Source organism: Phytophthora cinnamomi, assembly GCF_018691715.1.
Source record: "Phytophthora cinnamomi strain GKB4 chromosome Unknown Contig2, whole genome shotgun sequence".
NCBI classification, from domain to species: domain Eukaryota; phylum Oomycota; class Peronosporomycetes; order Peronosporales; family Peronosporaceae; genus Phytophthora; species Phytophthora cinnamomi.
This window is the reverse complement of record NW_027150935.1, coordinates 456,218-474,247: the sequence shown is the minus strand read 5'-3', so window position 1 is coordinate 474,247 and position 18,030 is coordinate 456,218. Positions and strand designations below refer to the sequence as shown.

The 18,030-nt window shown below is 57.1% G+C and overlaps 9 protein-coding genes across 9 annotated transcripts; 7 read left to right on the top strand and 2 right to left on the bottom strand.

Moving 5' to 3' along the window:
• Positions 1-2,010: 2,010 nt before the first annotated feature.
• IUM83_12251 (uncharacterized protein) lies at positions 2,011-2,575 on the top strand (the record flags this gene model as incomplete). Its single annotated transcript, XM_067936865.1, has 3 exons — positions 2,011-2,089; positions 2,159-2,440; positions 2,505-2,575. The coding sequence occupies 3 exons, from the start codon at positions 2,011-2,013 to the stop codon at positions 2,573-2,575; spliced, it is 432 nt and encodes a 143-aa protein (XP_067800159.1).
• Positions 2,576-2,729: 154 nt separating this feature from the next.
• On the bottom strand, positions 2,730-4,644 carry IUM83_12250 (DnaJ like subfamily A member 2; the record flags this gene model as incomplete). The annotated part of the gene is made up of 6 exons (XM_067936864.1): positions 2,730-2,737; positions 2,952-3,078; positions 3,162-3,991; positions 4,082-4,245; positions 4,342-4,406; positions 4,486-4,644. 6 exons carry the CDS (start codon positions 4,642-4,644, stop codon positions 2,730-2,732), a joined length of 1,353 nt encoding a protein of 450 aa, XP_067800084.1.
• Positions 4,645-4,918: 274 nt separating this feature from the next.
• IUM83_12249 (phosphatidylinositide phosphatase sac1-like protein) lies at positions 4,919-5,793 on the top strand (the record flags this gene model as incomplete). The annotated part of the gene is made up of 3 exons (XM_067936863.1): positions 4,919-5,071; positions 5,163-5,235; positions 5,318-5,793. 3 exons carry the CDS (start codon positions 4,919-4,921, stop codon positions 5,791-5,793), a joined length of 702 nt encoding a protein of 233 aa, XP_067800176.1.
• A 433-nt stretch (positions 5,794-6,226) lies between these two features.
• On the top strand, positions 6,227-7,378 carry IUM83_12248 (Glycerol uptake facilitator protein; the record flags this gene model as incomplete). The annotated part of the gene is made up of 1 exon (XM_067936862.1): positions 6,227-7,378. The coding sequence occupies one exon, from the start codon at positions 6,227-6,229 to the stop codon at positions 7,376-7,378; it is 1,152 nt and encodes a 383-aa protein (XP_067800177.1).
• A 290-nt stretch (positions 7,379-7,668) lies between these two features.
• IUM83_12247 (phosphatidylinositide phosphatase sac1) lies at positions 7,669-9,845 on the top strand (the record flags this gene model as incomplete). Its single annotated transcript, XM_067936861.1, has 5 exons — positions 7,669-8,125; positions 8,194-8,286; positions 8,374-8,965; positions 9,042-9,141; positions 9,249-9,845. The coding sequence occupies 5 exons, from the start codon at positions 7,669-7,671 to the stop codon at positions 9,843-9,845; spliced, it is 1,839 nt and encodes a 612-aa protein (XP_067800236.1).
• Positions 9,846-11,255: 1,410 nt separating this feature from the next.
• Positions 11,256-11,591, top strand: IUM83_12246 (cAMP-dependent protein kinase regulatory subunit; the record flags this gene model as incomplete). The annotated part of the gene is made up of 1 exon (XM_067936860.1): positions 11,256-11,591. The coding sequence occupies one exon, from the start codon at positions 11,256-11,258 to the stop codon at positions 11,589-11,591; it is 336 nt and encodes a 111-aa protein (XP_067800237.1).
• A 261-nt stretch (positions 11,592-11,852) lies between these two features.
• Positions 11,853-13,845, bottom strand: IUM83_12245 (Nuclear protein; the record flags this gene model as incomplete). The annotated part of the gene is made up of 3 exons (XM_067936859.1): positions 11,853-13,256; positions 13,332-13,424; positions 13,510-13,845. 3 exons carry the CDS (start codon positions 13,843-13,845, stop codon positions 11,853-11,855), a joined length of 1,833 nt encoding a protein of 610 aa, XP_067800181.1.
• Positions 13,846-13,960: 115 nt separating this feature from the next.
• Positions 13,961-15,190, top strand: IUM83_12244 (ankyrin-like protein; the record flags this gene model as incomplete). Its single annotated transcript, XM_067936858.1, has 1 exon — positions 13,961-15,190. One exon carries the CDS (start codon positions 13,961-13,963, stop codon positions 15,188-15,190), a length of 1,230 nt encoding a protein of 409 aa, XP_067800182.1.
• Positions 15,191-16,816: 1,626 nt separating this feature from the next.
• On the top strand, positions 16,817-17,985 carry IUM83_12243 (Ankyrin protein; the record flags this gene model as incomplete). The annotated part of the gene is made up of 4 exons (XM_067936857.1): positions 16,817-16,843; positions 16,907-17,003; positions 17,078-17,763; positions 17,842-17,985. The coding sequence occupies 4 exons, from the start codon at positions 16,817-16,819 to the stop codon at positions 17,983-17,985; spliced, it is 954 nt and encodes a 317-aa protein (XP_067800133.1).
• Positions 17,986-18,030: the final 45 nt, after the last annotated feature.

The following is an 18,030-nucleotide window of genomic DNA, read 5'->3' as shown; positions in this document are numbered from 1 at the left end:
GATTTCAACACGGGTTTTATATTTCAAAGAATGACCGCGCAGCACTTCGTAGTCTTGCTGGTTACTGCACTTCCTGGATGCTACTGGTAATGCTCAAGGCTCAAGCGTCCAACCCCCAAAACACAGGCGACTCCCCCACCTACCAAGTCCACAGTGGCCCCGACAGCTGCGCCTGTGTACTGTGCCCGTCATGTTGGTCGTTAATTAAAAGCAGCACCTATCTCACCCAACGTAACAGTTTCCTGTTCGCAGCATGAACCACGCGCAGATCGTTGAAAGTGTATAGATGCACTGCTCCCTCCAATTCGTCTCATTATAGGTGCTGCGTATCGCGTTGAAGCACGTGCTAGGGCTTTCGCCAATGCACCAATTCGCTTACGTTCTCGAGAAACGGTACAGCGGCGTACAGCTCAAGCTCATGTTTTGGGTACACATGTATTACAACGTTCAAACGTCACTGCAGCACTCAGGTGCGTTATACATGTAGTCGCTGGATCTGATTGCATACCAAGCACGCTGCTAAGTGTTTTGTTTTCACAGGATACGACTACTCGACCGTGGCTTCAACATCAAACCCCTTCAATTTCAAGCTAACTGGCGACGACGAAATTTACAGCATCGTGCTGCGTGGACATCATCGCATCCAGGCTAAAACAAGAATGGCAACCTGCTAAAATTGCGATTGCTAGCGATAAAGCTCGACCGAAGTTCTGGTATTTGTCACTGATCGTCATAAGTATTCGTTCCCCGTCCGTGGGATTCATGTTGCGCTCGTTCTCGAAACTTTGGGAGTCGACGCAAGTTGAACTACGAGGAAAGTATTCGGCGGAGCGCGTGTTAGAGTTGACCAAGTATACGAATGAAACAAGCTGGCTGCGAGTGATCGGAGTGATGATTATCACGCCACTGCCGTGTTTGCTGGTCACAGTCCTCGTCGACACCATTCCACTTGCTAAGCCGTCCGACGGAATCCAAGCGAACAGGCTGTACTTCCTCCGGACGTATTATACGTTTGTGGTAATCACCTTCTTGGCTATTCAGCAGTTCCGAATGAACGTATCTCTTCTCCCGTACCCGCTATGGCGAGCCATTGGGAATACAATCCTGGTGTCAGCACTTAGCACTGGTATTCTCTACGCATTCGCGCTGGCGATTGGGTTCCCATTACCATTTTCACTGCTGACTGTCACCCCTCTTTGGGTTACCCTGATCTCGATTACGATGGTGTTTGAATGGGGCTGGAAGATCCGAATGACTCCCGGGGCAACAGCGATGATAATCAATGCGGTCAAATTATGGATGTGCGAAGTGCTGCTCGTGTTCATTTATCCACCCTATTTCTACGTGTTCACTACGCTGTCAGAGAGGGCCCAAATGGGGTTCGCGTTGCTTCTGCCGGCTATCAAGATGTTCATGCGGAATTTGTTTTCGAAAACAATTCTCCATCTTACCGATGAACTACCTGAAGTTGTGATCTTCAATTGCGACGTCTTCAACGCGCTGTTTGTAGTCTACTGCATGCAGAATTCGCCCTCGGTGTGGACAACGTTGGAGATAATGACCGTAGATATCATAATGATGACAATATCGCTGCGGGATGCGGAACACACAAAGAGAAGGCTACAGAAGTTGGAGATACAAATCGAGCATGAATTTGTCTGGGATCGCTACGCAAGTATGCGTAGTAGGAGCCGTAACCCGACTGCATTAGACCGAGCGACAATGCTCCTGCGATTGCGACGGGATGTAAAGCCTGAAATGAGAATTTCGTCGTTTCTGGAACTCAAACGCGTAGCTCCAGTCATGGATGTCATTCTTCCAGGCCCTCCTCTTCTGAGGCCTGTCGAAGAAACAAGGAAAAAGTCATTGGTGGTGTCGGCAAGGGAATCAGTTCGCAAACTTTCAAGTCATGCGACCAAGCCGTTTTTTACCAAAGGTAATGTGCATCCAGTAGTTCGAGTTGCTGGGGGCCCAATGCCAAAACTTCCAGTCACCATACAATACACTCGAATGGTTCAACGGCTTCTGTACCTGGCGGAGTTTATTCTTCTGCTCAACTACGTCGAGGTCATTATCCCACTTGTCTTTTGTGAGTATGAACGTTCAAGTGCACCTTACCTGTAAATGCCGTTGCTAACGTATGTAGTTGCCTCAACAGCGATCTACTTGTATGGCATGTACCACCTGCCCAATCGAGAATACTACGCGCAACTCCACGGAATGAGTGAGCACATGCTACTTCAGACACTCAAGAATGTACTGTTCTACTGCTCGCTCCAATTGGTCTCGTTGCTGCTGCTGTTCTACGCGCTTAAAAAGCAGTTGGGTTTTTCGCCTATTCATCACTTGGCTTTTGTCCTCGACAAACAATTCGTCGGCATACAAGTAAAGCTCCTCTTCTGGGTGTACTATAACGCACAAGCATCGCTCCAACACTCCGGTGAGTTGATCCGTCTTTATGGTCGCAGTGTGAATCTGATGACACGTGCATGACGTTTTCACAGGATTCGATTACACCTTTCGATTCGCCTGGATACAGCAGCCAACTCAGCCAATATCAAGCGAGCAAAGTTAGGTACACATTGAGTGCATGGCTTGCAAGTGAAGAATGAGCAAAAAGAAGGATGTGGATATCCGGCAGGCTGTGTTCGAAGTTACTGCAGGACGATGCCAGACTTGAAGCTCATCTACCCGGAGATGCGGTAATACTGTTTGTCAGCTTCTTGTAGTCACACGACTGCATAGCAGAACCACGACAGCAGCAACACAACAGCACAAACAAAATCGATCCATTAATAAAATAGGGATCGTGAGCGAACTAGCAGCAGCAGGCCTAAACTGGCGTTGCGGCCTCTGCGCCTGCCAACTGCGCAAGGACGAACGCACTTGCCGTACCAGCCCTGCTACTTAATCCATGTCGACAGATACGTAATCTGAACGCGCAGTCGCACCTTCTTCTGCTGATGGCATGTTCTGGGCGCCCTCTGCGGTAGCCTCCTCAGGTGCGCCGCCGTCCTCCGGGTCGTGGAAACTGACGCAGGAAATCGCGCAGCAAATAAAGCAAAATACGAGCCCGACCTGAAGCAAGACAAAAACAAGCAACAATGAGGATATGAGGATACAAACCAAACAGCGAGTCGGTAAAGCCACGAAGAACGCACCACAATGAGCCACGGCAGTAGCACGTAAATACTGGAAAACGACCCGTCCTGCAGTCTTGCCGACAGAATGAAAAACGGCGACATGAGTGCGCCGATGACCAAAATCGTGCACAGCGCATCCAGCGCCGGAAACTTGGACACTTCCTCCTCCTCCTCCTCCGTGACCGACTCGCGCGTGTACGCGTCATGGGTATGCTGCGGTCTGGGCGACTTGTCCTTGGGCTCCTTGGCCTTGGCCTTCGCGCGGAAGTATTTCCTGACCGGGAACGACACGAAGAACGCGACGTAGAGCCACACGGGGATGAAGACGACCCACCAGCTGGCGTCGCCCAAGTTGCCGTCCACCTTGAGGCCCAGCAGCACTCCCTGAGCAATCCGCGCGAGGTTCAAAGTCAATTTCCTCGCGACTGCGAGCACCAGCGCTGCGCGCTGCTTCTTAATGTCCTCGGTGTGGGTCACACCTGCACCTTCGCTGTTCTTGGTGAGCATGTTGTAGCCCAGCACTCCGCCGGCCATCGCCTCGAGCAGGTTGAGCCCGTCGTAGACGAAGTACGGGATCAGCACCTCCACGAGCATCCAGCTGAGGTCTCCATTAAGCTTCAAGGCCAGGAAAACCTGCAGAACCAGCAGCAGCAGCGCCTTAAGGAACGCGTAGAGCTTGTACAGGGGCGGCTTTTCTTGGGCCTTGTCCTCCGGGTCCATGCCGACGTCCGAGGACGCGTACATGCAGCCCAGACAGCAGTAATAAATGGTGTCCACGATCCAGAGAGGGATGCAGACCACGGCCCAGTTCCAGGAGATGGTGGAGTCCGCGCGCAGGCACCAGAAGACTGTAGTTTTGGTGGACATACAGGTTCGGTCGAGGATAGACAGTGTTAAAAAAATTGACTGGTTTGGTCAATATTTTTTGCAGGACGTACTGGGGATGAGCAGGAAGAAGGCGAAGAGCAGCGACACCAGTAGAATGAGCACGCACTTGCCCCTGGCGCCGAATGCGCCCATGGAGCGGAACAGCAGGATGGACATCTCCTCGGGACTCATGTTGCCGTAGTCCTCCATGAGTTTGATGCCGTCTTCACCGACTCTACAATAATTTTAAGGTAGTGTTAAACGGCAAATAAATGGTTATAAAATAATTGGCACTGGTGGGAATGGCAATGGAGAAATATTGGTCACGTACTGGTCGTAGACTTCGCGCTTCTGCGGGTCCGAAAGGACGTCGTACGCCTGCTTCATGCGCGTGAACTGGCGACAAAAATTAAAAAATACTGGTTAGCACTCTCTAACCTGGTTAGGATAGTGTTAACGGTGTCTAAAGCCCCACCTCCTCCTGTGACTCGGGCGTGTTGCCGCGCTTGTCCGGGTGCAGCTGCAGCGCCTTCCTGCGGTAGGCTTTCTTGATCTGCTCGGGCGTGGCGTCCGCCTCGATGCCCATGAGGTCGTAGTAGACCATGCTGGCCACCTTCTTCTTGCCGCCCGCCATGGTGAAAACTACGCAACGAGAGGGAGGGTCGGTTAGTGTTCGCCTAAAGCCCTTCGCCTCCGGTTGAGTTCTTGGCGTCAAGGGGGTCTCATTTTGCACTGGCCTTCGATTAAGTACGAGAACAGGTGGGATGGGCCGCCTGCATAAACCGCACCCGTTTTGGATTCGCGCGGCGCTGATTGGCTGCACTCGGGTATATAATGGGCATAAACACCGCGAAACGGCGACATAGTGAAACCAAGTCAAGGTCGACCTGCATCAATTGCCAGCCACCATGGTATCGCCGATGGAGTGGGTGGCGGTGGACCGGGGCATGCTCTCGCGGCTGCTGTACCCGAATCCAGTGTGCTTGCTCTCAGTGCGCAGCAAAGATGGCGAGGCACGCAGCCTCATGACCATCACGTGGCTCACAGCCATCAATAACCAGGTCCGCCGTCGTTTAGATAGAGCTGTCCTGCCTGTTGTCATCTGCGTGAGACGTTAACACTTGCCGCTCGGTTGTGTGGGGGCAACTGAAGGGGGGATTCATCTGCTCCATGAACGCCACTCGCCACACGGCCAAGTTCATGAGCCAATCGGGGGCCGTCTTCGGTACTGCACCCAGCCCCTCGTTGTTGCAGTTGAAGTGCTTTTTCCTCACTTGTTGCCTTTTTTGCCGCTTTACTCGTTGCAGTGCTAAACGTCCCCGTTCGAGGCATGGAGGAGCTGGTGCTGGCCATCGGAGGCAGCACAGGAGCCGACGTGGACAAGTTCGAGCAACTTAACGTGGCCGTGTGCGCCCCCGGCGGCGGGGAGCTGCAATCGCCCGTGGATGCAACTTCAACATCCGAGACTAGTGACCAAGTGGAGACCAAGAAGAGGAAGCTGTCCAAGAAGGAACTGGCTCGCCAGGAGGTCGCCACCGCTGCGGCCCATAGCATTGCTCTGCAGGACTGCGTGGCACACTTACTGTGTCGCGTGGACACCGTGACCGAGGACGACGGCCACCTGCTGCTCCGGTGCACGCAACTCGCGGGCTGGACACGACGCGCATACTGGGACGGACGCAACTTCATCCCGCAGGAGGGAGCCAACGCACTGCCGTACCTGACGTTCCTGGGTAGCAAAGTGTTTGGCTACGTGCTGCCTGCAGGGTCGGAGCAAGCTTGACGGGTGCGGCTCCGTCCGGACGCGTGCTCGCCATTCAGCAGTCGACTCCAAACAACACGCACCGCTGAAGCTGAAGCTGAACCGTGTCACGTCACTCGTTTGCTGCTGCTTCCAATTGTGCCCGGGGTGTAGCTCGCTTTGGTACTTTTTGCGTGTCTAGCGATAGCGCCGCCTGTCCTGCACTGGAACCAAGCAAAATGGTTTTCGAGCGCCGGAGTCGTTGTTAGTCGCCACTCCAGTCGGCGACGCTTTGCTTGCTCCGGGGAAACCGCTCGCCGTTGCAGCTCGCGATGGCGTTGCTGGAGAAAGACCGGAGCGCTCCGGCGGCCTGCTGCCGCTGCCGTCATTGATCATCTCCACGCCGGCCGGCCGCGTCCTTCTCTCCAGTGTGCCTGGGAAACTCGACCGCAAGGTATTCATGCTCAGCAGCAGCATGCTCTCTCCGACGCTCCGACCGCTAGCTCTCGAATGCGTGTCGGAATTCATTGGGACGTTCGTGTTCGTCTTCCTGGGCACTGCAGGAATTGCCGCTGCTGCATTCACAACTCCTGGTTCCGTGGATTTGGCGCTGGAACAGGTCGCGGTCGGTTGGGGCATTGCAGCCACACTCGCCACCTTTATCGGAAGCCCAGGGTCTGGTGCACACCTGAATCCAGCCGTGACATTAGCGATCGCGGTCTCGCCACACGCCCGCAGCGGTTTTCAGCCATGCAAGATCCCTGCCTATATGCTATTTCAGCTGCTGGGTGCTACGTTCGCTGGACTTGCGGTGTATCTCGTGTTTGAGTCGGCCATTGTGCGCTACGAGGAGCGTCTAGGTCTCAACCGGGGAAGCGCAAGCTCATCGCTGTCAGCAGTTGCGTTCGGGGCTTCATTCCCGCACCCACAGCTCGTATACCCCACAGGTGAAGATAGCTCGAGCTTCTGGAGCAAAGGTGATGTTTCGGTCGTCGGCGCAGTTTTCCTGGAGGCACTGGGGACGATGCTCTTCGTGCTCGTGCAGCGCGTTATCCGTCAGCCTCACCAGCCAACAGGTGTAGCCGCCTTCACGAATTCAACTGCGGGGGCTCAAGATATCAACGAGATGCCACCGCCACGAATGCCGGCGACGCCTCTGGCTCCATTCTACGTCGGCGCAGCACTGGCAGCACTCACAATGGTGATGACCCCGTTCACACAGGCGTGTCTGAATCCGGCGCGAGATTTCGGGCCTCGAGTCGTAGCAGCCATTGCAGGTTGGGGGTCCATCGCGTTGCCCGGCGAGCGAGCAGACTCGTGCTGGGTGTATTTCGTCGGGCCGTTGGTCGGCGCCGTGGCTGGCAGCCTGCTCTTCGACTTTGCGATCCACCCGGGCCTGCAGACGCGAGACGAGGCCGCGGCCGCCTGGATGCGGCACCAGCAGATGGAGGGCGAGGCCATCCTGGAGCAGCTCGAGAAGAGTCAAACGCTGCTGAGCATGACGGCGGGCGGCGGCTTCGAGTCGCTGGCCGCGCGGGGCCTGCACCACAGCGACTTCCGCGACAGCCCGACGCCGCACAACTACCGACTGTCGTCCCCCAGCCACCTGCACACCTACGCCGCCTAAGCAGCAAAAGGCTGTACAAGCCCGTGCGCGATGGGTAGCAGCACTTGCGTAAGGAGGTAGTAGGTACTCAACTAGCGTCCATGTTGCGTGTGTGGTAAGGCCGACAATCCCACAACCTTGTTGACACGTACCGTTGCAGTTGAAGTGCACTCGCACTTAGTCGAGTGCGTTGTAGCCGTTTCGTATCCTCGCGACGCCGCGATATATTTAGCTGTGTAGCTGTACACAGCGTATCGGACACGAGCAGTATTCATTCACAATAGAAGTGTTCTTCAGTACCAAGGAGAGAGATGCCGCCGCCCGCCGACAAGAAGAAGCACTACGAGCTGGTGGTGCAGGACGACTTCCTGGTAGTGCTGCACCCGTCGCACCCGCTGAGTCTGCAGATCCCGCGCTCGGCGGCAGGCGACGCGTCGCTGGGGCTGAGCGTGGAGCACGTGGAGGACTTCCAGCACGTGCACGGGCGGCGCATGGCCTTCGACGCCATCTACGGCGTCTTCTGGCTGCTGCGCGGGCCGTACCTGGCCGTGGTCACGCAGTCCAAGCTGGCGGCCAGGGGCGTGGACGACGCAGAGATCCGACTCGTGCAGCGGCTCGAGCTGCTGCTCATCCCGACGCAGAACCTGCCCACGCTCACGCCGCAGCAGGAGCAGGACGAGCAGAGCTACATCGACATGATCACCACGGACATCGAGAAGCAGAAGCTGCACTTCGCCAAGGACTTCGACCTCACGCACTCGCTGCAGCGTACGGACTGGAGGCAATAGAGTCGTAGAGACGGCAGTGCACTGATGGGTTTGGGGTTCTTGTGGCAGGAATCGCGGCTTTTGACGGCAAGAAGGGCAGCATCGCGGAGCGCGCGGACGACCGCTTCTTCTGGAACAAATCGCTGTGCTCAGCGTTCTTGGGTACGGCGAGTGTGGTCGGGTGTGCGCGCGAACGAGAGGGATTGTGTTTTTGACTCGGTGGCAATTGCTTGATCTGTGCTGTTGCAGAGCAAAAGTTCTTCGAGTGGGTCACGCCCATGGTGCAGGCGCACATCGAGGTGACGGAGCAGCTCAAGGTCAAGGACAAGTCCTTCCGCATCCTGTACATCTCGCGGCGGTCGTGCAAGAGGCAGGGGATGCGCTTCACTATGCGTGGCGTTGACGACGACGGCAACGTGGCCAACTTCGTGGAGACTGAGCAGATCTGTCTATTCGACGACGGCAGACAAACCTCGTTCGTACAGATCCGTGGCTCGATCCCCGTGTTCTGGAGCTCGCCGGTCACCATGAAGTACGCGCCCAAGGTGTACCAGGCGGGCGATGTGGAGCGGGACGTGTCCGCCTTCCAGAAGCACGCGTACGAACTCATGTCGCTGTATGGCCGCGTGCTGTTCGTGAATCTCATCGACAAGAAGAAGGAACAGCTCAAGCTCGGCGAAGCGATGGCCAAGACCGTGGCAGATGCCGCCACGAAGGACTCGCACATTCTCGCGGCGGTGCGGCTTGTTTGGTTCGATTTTCATCGCGAGTGCCGCAACATGAAATGGGGCAACCTCGAGAAGCTGATCAAACAGGTTGACGACGACTTCCTGGACCACGGGTAAGATGTGGCACAGCTTCTAGCATCCAGCCGACCGACTTCTAAACATCTTTGCTGTTGTGTGATCTTGGCTCAGATACTTTTGCAAGAGCGCGGATGGCGCCGTCGTGAGCAAACAGTCGGGCGTGGTGCGCACGAACTGCATGGACAATCTTGACCGCACCAACGTCGTCCAGGTGAGTTCGTCAGAGATACATACCCCCGCCACAAGGAGTATCTTGCTTGCCGTATGTTCTGGTTGAAGTCGTTGCTAACCTCGCACACATGTTGCCGTTCTTGCCAGTCGCTCTTCGGCCGGCGCAGCCTGCTGCTGCAGCTCAACGAGACCGAGGCGCTTCAGGGCAACGTGCTTAACTCGCCGTTCGAGGAATTCGAGCGAACGTTCAAGCGCGTGTGGGGCAACAACGCCGACGCGATCAGCCTGTTCTACGCCGGCACGGGCGCGCTCAAGACGGACTTCACGCGCACGGGCAAGCGCACCAAGAAGGGCGCGCTCATGGACGGTTACAACTCGTGCGTGCGCTACATCATGAACAACTTCATGGACGGCTACCGCCAGGACGTGCTGGACCTGCTGCTCGGGCGCTTCTCGGTGTCGCGCAGCAAGCCGTCGCCGTTCCAGACGCAGGGCGAGAGCCTCGAGTCGGTGCTGGCCAAGCTCATGGGCCTCGTGGTCGCCTTCTTCCTCGTGGAGACGTACCGCAGCGGCGGCCAGAGCTACATGTTCGAGCGGCTGTTCCGCTCGGTGCTGCTGACGCTGCTCATCTGCGCGGGCGTCTTCAGCGTGCTGGTCAAGAAGGGCAACTCGCTGGGCAAGAAGCTGGTGCGGCTGCCGAGCCTGCGCCCGCAGGACGGCTGCATGACCACGTGGAAGCGCTAGGTAGGCGAGGCAGCGAGCCGGACGGAGATTGCTGCCGACGGGATCGATTGCTCAGAGCCGCGGGGGATGGTCACTCGATCGCGGGAACCAGATAGAGAAGAGGCCTCCGGTGAACCTCATGCCGTGCACTTCAACGCGATGAACACCCCCAAGCAGCATTGGTGGCCCTTCCGTGGCCAACGGACGCAGCCTTTCGAAACTCGATCCCTGTGTATACTTGTTTTTAGTGGATACCTCTGCGGGATACGATGCCATAGAGCCTGCGCTGACCCGAGATAATCGATGCACCTGTAGGCTACAGTGTAGCAGCGTAATGAATGCCAGGATTGATTCGAGGCTGGCGCGTCGCTTTCTGAAGCGCAACGTCCACCGTGAACTTGGCGCATCCCGCATCCAAACAACTCGATTACAGTCGGCCCCGCCTGATTCCGCCGCGCGGACTCAGACGCCGACTCGGCCCGGAGAGCGACACTCGCTCGGGGTATGACGGTCTCACCCCCGTGGCTTCGCTTGCTGGGTGCGCTTGGTCCCCCACCTATCACGGCCGGCGCCACGTTTAAATTGCTGAGCGCGGGCGGTCACGAGCATTTTCCGCGCGAGACTCGATTTCTGTATGCGGCCGCATAGACACTCGGCGCGAACCACCGCAAAGTTCCACTTTCGATCGGCAATAGCCGGGCGGCGATGACGCGCGTGCTGAGCTTGGCGGCGGCGATCAGCCCGATAGGAAGAACTCGCTGAGGCCAGGCGCCCCGGCCGACGCGACGATGGCTGGCGCCGGCGCACCAAGCGGACTGCGGCGGTGCAGGTTGCAGTTATCGGTGCACGACCAAGTCGCCCGCGTCACCGGCAGGCGTTGCGCCTTGAAGTTAAAGCCCCGCCTGCAATCTCCGCGAAACGCAAGCATACTGGGCTCCAGCCAGAATGCAGGCGGACGATGGCGCGTCCGCATTGGCGCAAAATCGGCCATGTACAGAGCCGGAACAGCTCAGTGAGTAATCGTATACTGAGCCCAAGTAGTAGGCGCGCAGAACCGAGGCGTTTAACGGGCCCTAGCCCGCCGTCTCCGCACCACTGCAACATGCGGAGAGACACGAAACGACGTTTCGGCCGATTCCATTTCGACCCGCCAGAGATCATGACTACCTATCTGGATAACCCCGCCGTCTCTGATGTATTCCGTCATATAATTTATGCACACAACCCGTACACATTCGATAACCTGCGATACCTTAGACTGTGATTAAATATGCGATATCCATGATTCTCGACGAGCTTGCGTATTCGATCTTCACTCGGCGCTCATCACTTGAATTGGAGGCGCGGCCAGCGCGAGTTGGCTCACTTTCGAATTCACTCTCCACCGCGCAAGTCGCCCCACCCACTGCCCCGACAGCCACCACCTCCGCTATGCTGGCCCGCACCTCGCTCCGACTACCCAAGACCGCCGCGCGCTGCATCAGCTCGTCCACGCCCGCGCGCGTACTACAGCAGACGCCCGCCACCTCGGGCGGCTCCGCCAAGACGAGCATCCCGCCCGTTTCCCAGGGTGAGAAGGCCTGGTGCGACATCTACGGCGTGGACTACGAGAAGCAGATCCAGGAGGCGCTGCACGAGTCCCCCGCCGCCGCGCAGGGCGCCGCCAAGCAGGTCAACTACCCCACGGCCGGCGCCAGCTCCGCCTCCAAGGCGCAGAGCAAGGCCGACATCTGGAACGTCGTCTTCGGCGGCAAGAAGTCCGCCTAGAGCGGCCTGCACGAAGGCTGAAGCCGACAACAGACAAGACCTGGAGGAACGTGTCAATGCGCTGGACCTGCCTCCGTCCCCGCCGTATTTCTATATTATCGACGCAACCTTAAGCCATCCTAAGCTATCGTAGTAGTAGTAAACCAGCAGGAGAGGCCCGCTTCGCGCCAAGCCAAGCAGAGCTACGCGCAGCGCCCTCCTCCGTATCAATATACCATGCTGATTGTCCCCTTAAGAACCCGCCTTCTCCGACCTCCTTCTTCAAGCGCCATCCTCGTCTTCCTCGTCCTCAAGCGTAAAGTCGTACTGCTTCCATTGGCTCTTGAACGTCTGCGTGAGCTTCTCCTCCTCAGGTTTGGGCACCACGCAGAACTTCCAGTTGGCGCGCCGCGGCATGTCCAGCAAGCACGCAGCCGCGTGCCGCCCGAACTGCACGTAATGCTTGCCCTCCACGTGGTGCAGCAGCTGCGTGGTGCCGCCCTGGCCATCGGGAAGCTCGGCGTACAGGAACGGCTTGCCGTCCGTCTGCTGGCGGAGCAGCTCCAGCGGCCCCGTAGAAGCCGCAACATCGACGCTGTCGTCTGCTTTCTCGTCAGCACCGCGTTGCAGCTCCTCGAATTTGACGTGGTATTTCTCGCCCTCCGTCTCAAAGACGCGGCGGGTAGCCTCGGCCTTCGCCTTGGGCACGCCCACGACCTGCAAGTGGCAGTGCGTGGCTCCCAGCGTGGCCACGTTGCGGTCAATCACCAGCAGCTCCTTGCCCTGCGATGCAAAGTAGCGACGCAGCGCCGACTTGAAGCGCTCCATCTCCCGCCACGTATCTTCGCTGAGCGCCATTGTGGACGCCTCGTGCGCAATAGGCACGATAAGCAGGTGGTCTCCGCAGATAGCTCCCTTTGGCATGGCCAGATAGGCCTCCTGGCCGATACTCACGATCAAGTGGCGCTCGAGCGTGGGTGTTGACAAACAAAACCAGCACTCAGTGCGCTCTGGTACTGCTGGGCGATTATTCCTCCGCTGCTGGTGGTCACCTGGCACTAGCCCGCCCTTGCGCTGGCCCTTCGCCGCGAGTCTTTGGTCGTAGAAGAACTGGGCGTCACCTTGGCTTTTTGCAGTGAGCTGCTCAATCTGCTCGGCAGAGAGACCTCCGGTCGCAGCGGGATCCAGCTTTCTTCGCTTCGCACCGGGTTCGCCACTCCGAGAGGTTGCTTCCTCTAGCATCGCGTGGAGGTACGGGTTCTGTGTGGTGCCTGCGGGGATATCCACGTGCTGACGCTCTTCTGCGTTCTGCTGGGCGAACGGCACGACTTGCAGGGCGTGCAGATACTTGCGTGTCTTGTCCTTGATTTTATTCACACCGCTGAGGCCAATGAGTCGCGTGAGTTGCTTGCGACCCGTGCCAGTCACCTCGCTCACATAGGGCAGTCGCTGGTAGAACACGTCGCCGCGGGTGCCATCACCTCCACGACTTGTAATATGGTACTTCGGGTGTATCTGCTGCACAATCTCCCTAATCACAGCGCTTCCTCGCATCGCCTGCAGGCCATGAGGCAGTTGCTGCTCCGGCAGCAGAAGCTGAAAGCTCGTCGGATACTTTGCCGTGAACAAAAAGTCCACATCTCCCTGGTCTCCACTGGCGAGAAGCTGTTGCACTAGCGCGTTGGTCTGCACCACAGCAAGCACACAGCACGCATTAGCCATTGGTCACCAGGTACGCTACGGTATCCCTAGACAACGCACCGACGACTTCGAGAAAGTCAACAGCGTTCCCTTCTCATCCTCCAGGCCGTGAGTCTCCGTTCCAGACACGTAGGCCACCCTCAGTCCTGCAATCTGCACAACAGAAGCAGCATTAAAACCACCCCGTAATGCGCCAAATCGCTCCCAACCAGCAGTTCTGCGCTGTTGCGTCTCTTACATTGGCGACTCCAGCTCCCGCGAGACAGAAGAACCCCTCTCCGACCTGCACAGGCTCCGTCGACTGCTTCTCCGCGCTCAATTGGTCGAAAACCTCCGTCTGCCTGGCGTCTTCCTGCCACGAACGCGCCGCCTCGTGGCCCGGCAGGAAGTAGGTGGGCAGCGGCACCTGCTTGCTGCCTCCTGCGAGGTACTCGGCGGGCAGCGGGAAGCATCGACCCACGCACACGAGCGCCTCGAACGGCTTGTCCTTGGCGGCCGCGTTCAGCTTGCGCGCGCGCTCGAACAGCAGCTCCCAGTGGCCCTGCACGGCGCCGCACAGCAGCAGCTTGGGCATCGCGTTGAAATGCTACTACAGTTGTGCCAAATATAAGGTACATAGCTCTCACAGGGTACCATGTACCATCTCAGTTGAAGCTAAAATCTGAAATGGGTTCATTCACACTTCCAAGATGGCGCTGATGCAGAACTGGAGCGACGGCCGCGAGGACCCGCTGGGCGACACCTCGTCCGCCCTCCTGGCCGCCAGCGCCGCCGGAGACGAGGCGCGCGTGGCGGTGCTGCTGGAGCAGGGCGTCGTGGAGGACGAGCTGCTGGCCAACCGCTTCTTCGGCGAGACGCCGTGCGAGCAGGCGCTGGAGCACGGCCACGTGGGCGTGGCGGAGCTGCTGGTGTCCGCCGTGCTGAGCCGCCCGCAGTGGGCCGAGCAGGTCTCCGAGCTCTTCTGGCGGCGGCTACTGTCCGCGGCGCTGCGCAGCCGCCAGCTGTCGGTGCTGGGCTTCGTGCTGGGCTTCGAGCCCGACCTGAACGCCGACGTGCGCCACAGCGAGAAGCCGCTGTTCGACGCCGCGCGCACCGACGAGGCCGAGATGCTCAAGGTGCTGCTGGCCCACGGGGCCGACGCCTCGGGCAGAGACCCCGTGGGCAGCAGCGTGCTGCACATTGCTGCCAAGTACGGCGCCATGAGCGTGCTGGAGGTGCTGCGGAGCTCCAGCGTGCGCGAGGAGGTGAACGCCGCCGACTCTCTGGGCAACACGGCGCTGCACTACGCGGCGGACTGCACCCAGCTGGACGTGGCCAGAGTGCTGATCGCCATGGGCGCGGACGTGAATCTGGCCAATAGAAGGATGGCCACGCCACTGCACACGGCAGTGAGCAAGGCGAAGCTCGCCATGGCCAAGCTGTTGCTGGAGGAGGGGCAGGCGGACGTCAACGCGACGGACTTCCAGGACAACACGGCGCTGCTGCTGCTCGCGGCCATGACCTCGTCCGATATGGACGAGTATATTAGTGACAGTGAGGAAGACGAGGAGGAGTCTGTGCAGCTGCAGATGGCGAGGCTGTTGCTGGAGCATGGTGCCGACGTCAACGCGGCTAACACGGCGACGGCCACGCCGCTGCATCACGCCATGCGTCGCTACGATCTCGAGCTAATGGACGTGCTACTTGCTCACGGAGCCGATGTAAACCTACGAAACCGCTTTGGGGATACGCCCCTGCACCAGGCTGCGCGTCTTGCGCTCTTCCCCATCATGTGGCAGAAGCTGCTGGAGCACGGCGCTGATCTGACTGCCGAAGACAGAGGGGGCAAAACGCCCATGGAACTCGTCCCAAACAACGTGTTGCGTGCTTCTGTCGCCGAAGTCGTGGCGAGCTTGACGGACAAGGAGAAGCAAAAGTGAGCGGCAGTTTATATATTGGCTGACGGCTCGATAGCTACGCTGGCATTTGCCAGAAATTTACTTCCTGTTGAACATCACGCGCTTTTTGTTTATCTGCTAGCTGTAGAACTGACACCGAGATCCGCACAGCGCCCACAGCGTTGGAAAACATTATTTGTGAAGGTTGGATAAGCTGATGAATCATTTCTCTATCAGCCTCGAACCCCTCAAGTTTAAAACGTGTCTTCATCCCGGATTCCCAGTTATGCGGCCTTATCAGGTCGTCTTACTACTTCTGATCAACTTGCTTTGGCAGCATGGCAATCAATGCCGACCCCCTCATCGCTCAGCAGGGTACTACACATCCGTTAAGCGGCGGTGCAAACTTTAGAAGTGGTGAGAACGTGGCCGGTCACAAAAGCGGAGCCAATTTTGCGAAAGTCGAAGATATACTCGCTGTTGCAATCGTCGACAGGCTTTGGGAACGACCGTGAACTCAAAGGAGCTCGACACGTTTGTGCGGAAAACTGTCGACTTCGATAAACTGAAGAATTTAATCGGAAAAAAGTTCGACCTTATGCAAACTGTGAAGATCTCCAATAGTAACTACAACCGACTCACGAGCAAAAGTCATAGAAGAACGCGGTACAATTACGGGTGTACTTTGTTTTTTTACAACGTGCAAACTTCGTTGCTACACAATAATAAAAGTGGCATAACGAACGCGCTACAGATCTACAGGCTGCGGTAATAACAGACCCGAGGTATTGGGTCGATATATACGGTACGTGCATCGTCAAACCAAGCAATTTGTTAGTAAATTGGCGAGATCTCTTCAGGGAATTCTAGCGGGGCATACGCTAAGTATTTTACGACTGTTTGAGCTCAGGTCAGGTACCTCATTCGAAGCGCTTTAAAATACAGCATTGTTTTCTTCATCAATGCGTTCACACCTAAGGCACCAACAACCGTCACAGCAATTACCGCTACAAGTCCGGCACTTCGTTGTTCTGTAGAGCTTTTGCTCGCTGACTTCGGCGTCGTAATGCAATCGTAAGCTCAACAGATAACCACCAATGTTTCAGGTCCTGTCCTACGAGGGGATGGAGGTGGTGAATACAGATACTCCAGACACTTGGGTGGTGTAACAGTCACAGAAGCACTATGTAGTCTGACAAAGGGAGGCTACGTCTGCTGCATCGTGTACGATTAATGGGCGGTGCGGATCTCGGTGTCAGTTTCTTGGTCAAAATTGCCGCTGCTCATATCATGAGCATCTTCGCCAGCATAGTGAGCGGCGCTCACTTCGCCTTCTCCAAATCAGTGAGGTAAAGTCAAAACGTATTGAGAACACATCCGAGCCAGATCGAGATATTCCATCTTCTAGGAGAAACACCAATAAGGCTTATTGGAACCTAAACGAAATGAGCCCACGGACAAACAGGCCTTCGCGAGCAGCTTCAAAACTTGCCAAGCTGATTCCCTATAGACCCCAGCTGTCAGCCAATCAGGATTTCCCAATCAACTGATTTCCGGGCCAGATGCACCCGGCCTTCAAACCGTTATTTCACCTGACGTGGTGGGGCATCCCCATCAAAACCAATTGCCACCACGGACGCCGGAGCGCAGTGGAGTCCTCGCCTCAGAATGAGCATCAACGGCTGGAGCGTCGAGGTGCGCGGCGTCTGTCAACTATCCGCCTACTATTTAACAAGACTCACCTAATTGCGTTGGCAGGACGTGTATGAGACCGTGAGGGGCTTCGGCTTCCGCGGCCGCTGCCTCACGTTGCTGCTCGCCATGGTGCACTTCTTGTTCGTGCTGGCCATCCCCAGTACGTCGTCTTTACGCCCTTGCTTTGCATCGGTGCAATGGCAACTAACTAACTGGGTGTGTTTGGTGTTGCAGTTCTGTGCTGTCTGAAAGTGGACAAGCTGATCTCGAACTCGTGGAGGGTGGTCTTCTCCCCGTTGTGGGTGCTGAACGGCGTCTACTACGGCAGCTTGCTGTTCTCGCTGGTGTTCGCGAACGGTAAACTTTACGCCTTTGTCAAGGAGTTGCTGTTGCTGGTGGTGGAAGTTTTTATCGCTCTCAGACTGGATGGAGTCGTAGACTGGAGCCTCGTCACGGTCTTGGCGCCGTATTTCCTCTACGAGGCGTTAAATCTGCTCGAGACCGTGACGGCAGGCGTTTTGGGCCATCAAATGCTCGTGAACGACACGGTGGGCGCGAGTTTCTCCGAGACTGCGGGTATTGAGGAGGAGCGACGAATGCTGGTGAAGGCGGTGGTGCGCAAGACGATCATGACGCTGCTGCGCGTCGCCCAGGCGCTACTAATTGGGATGAAGGTGGACGGCAGCTTGGACGCAACGAGCTGGTGGCGCGTGATGATGCCTGTGTGGGTATTGGTGGCTTATCTCTGTTGGTACCCCATCAAGAAGTACATCAACTCGACTTCCGCGCACCGACTGCTGGACGCGGTCTTTACTGCTGGCATCATCTTGATGTTGGTGGCGCCGTTCTTCCTTCTAGCAGATCGGCTAGAGGGCAAAACGATGTCCAGCTTCGACATTATCATGCCGTGGATGCTTCTGGTACGTGGCTGAACTTGGGGTTTGTAGTACGTTTGCTCCCATGTGCTGACGTACCATTCGCGATGTTTGTCTTCGTAGATGGGAGTCTCTTTCCTCTTCTTGTTTTGCGCGATCTCCCTGGCGGGCTCTGAACGGCTTGTTCAAAGTGGCGTTCAACCTTCTCGTCAACACGGCCAGAGTCCCCCGTACCGCCACGATTACATTGCTGTTGATATGGACTGAGCTCAGCAAGATTGACGAGACATTGGTGCAGTCTCCTCAGCCCAG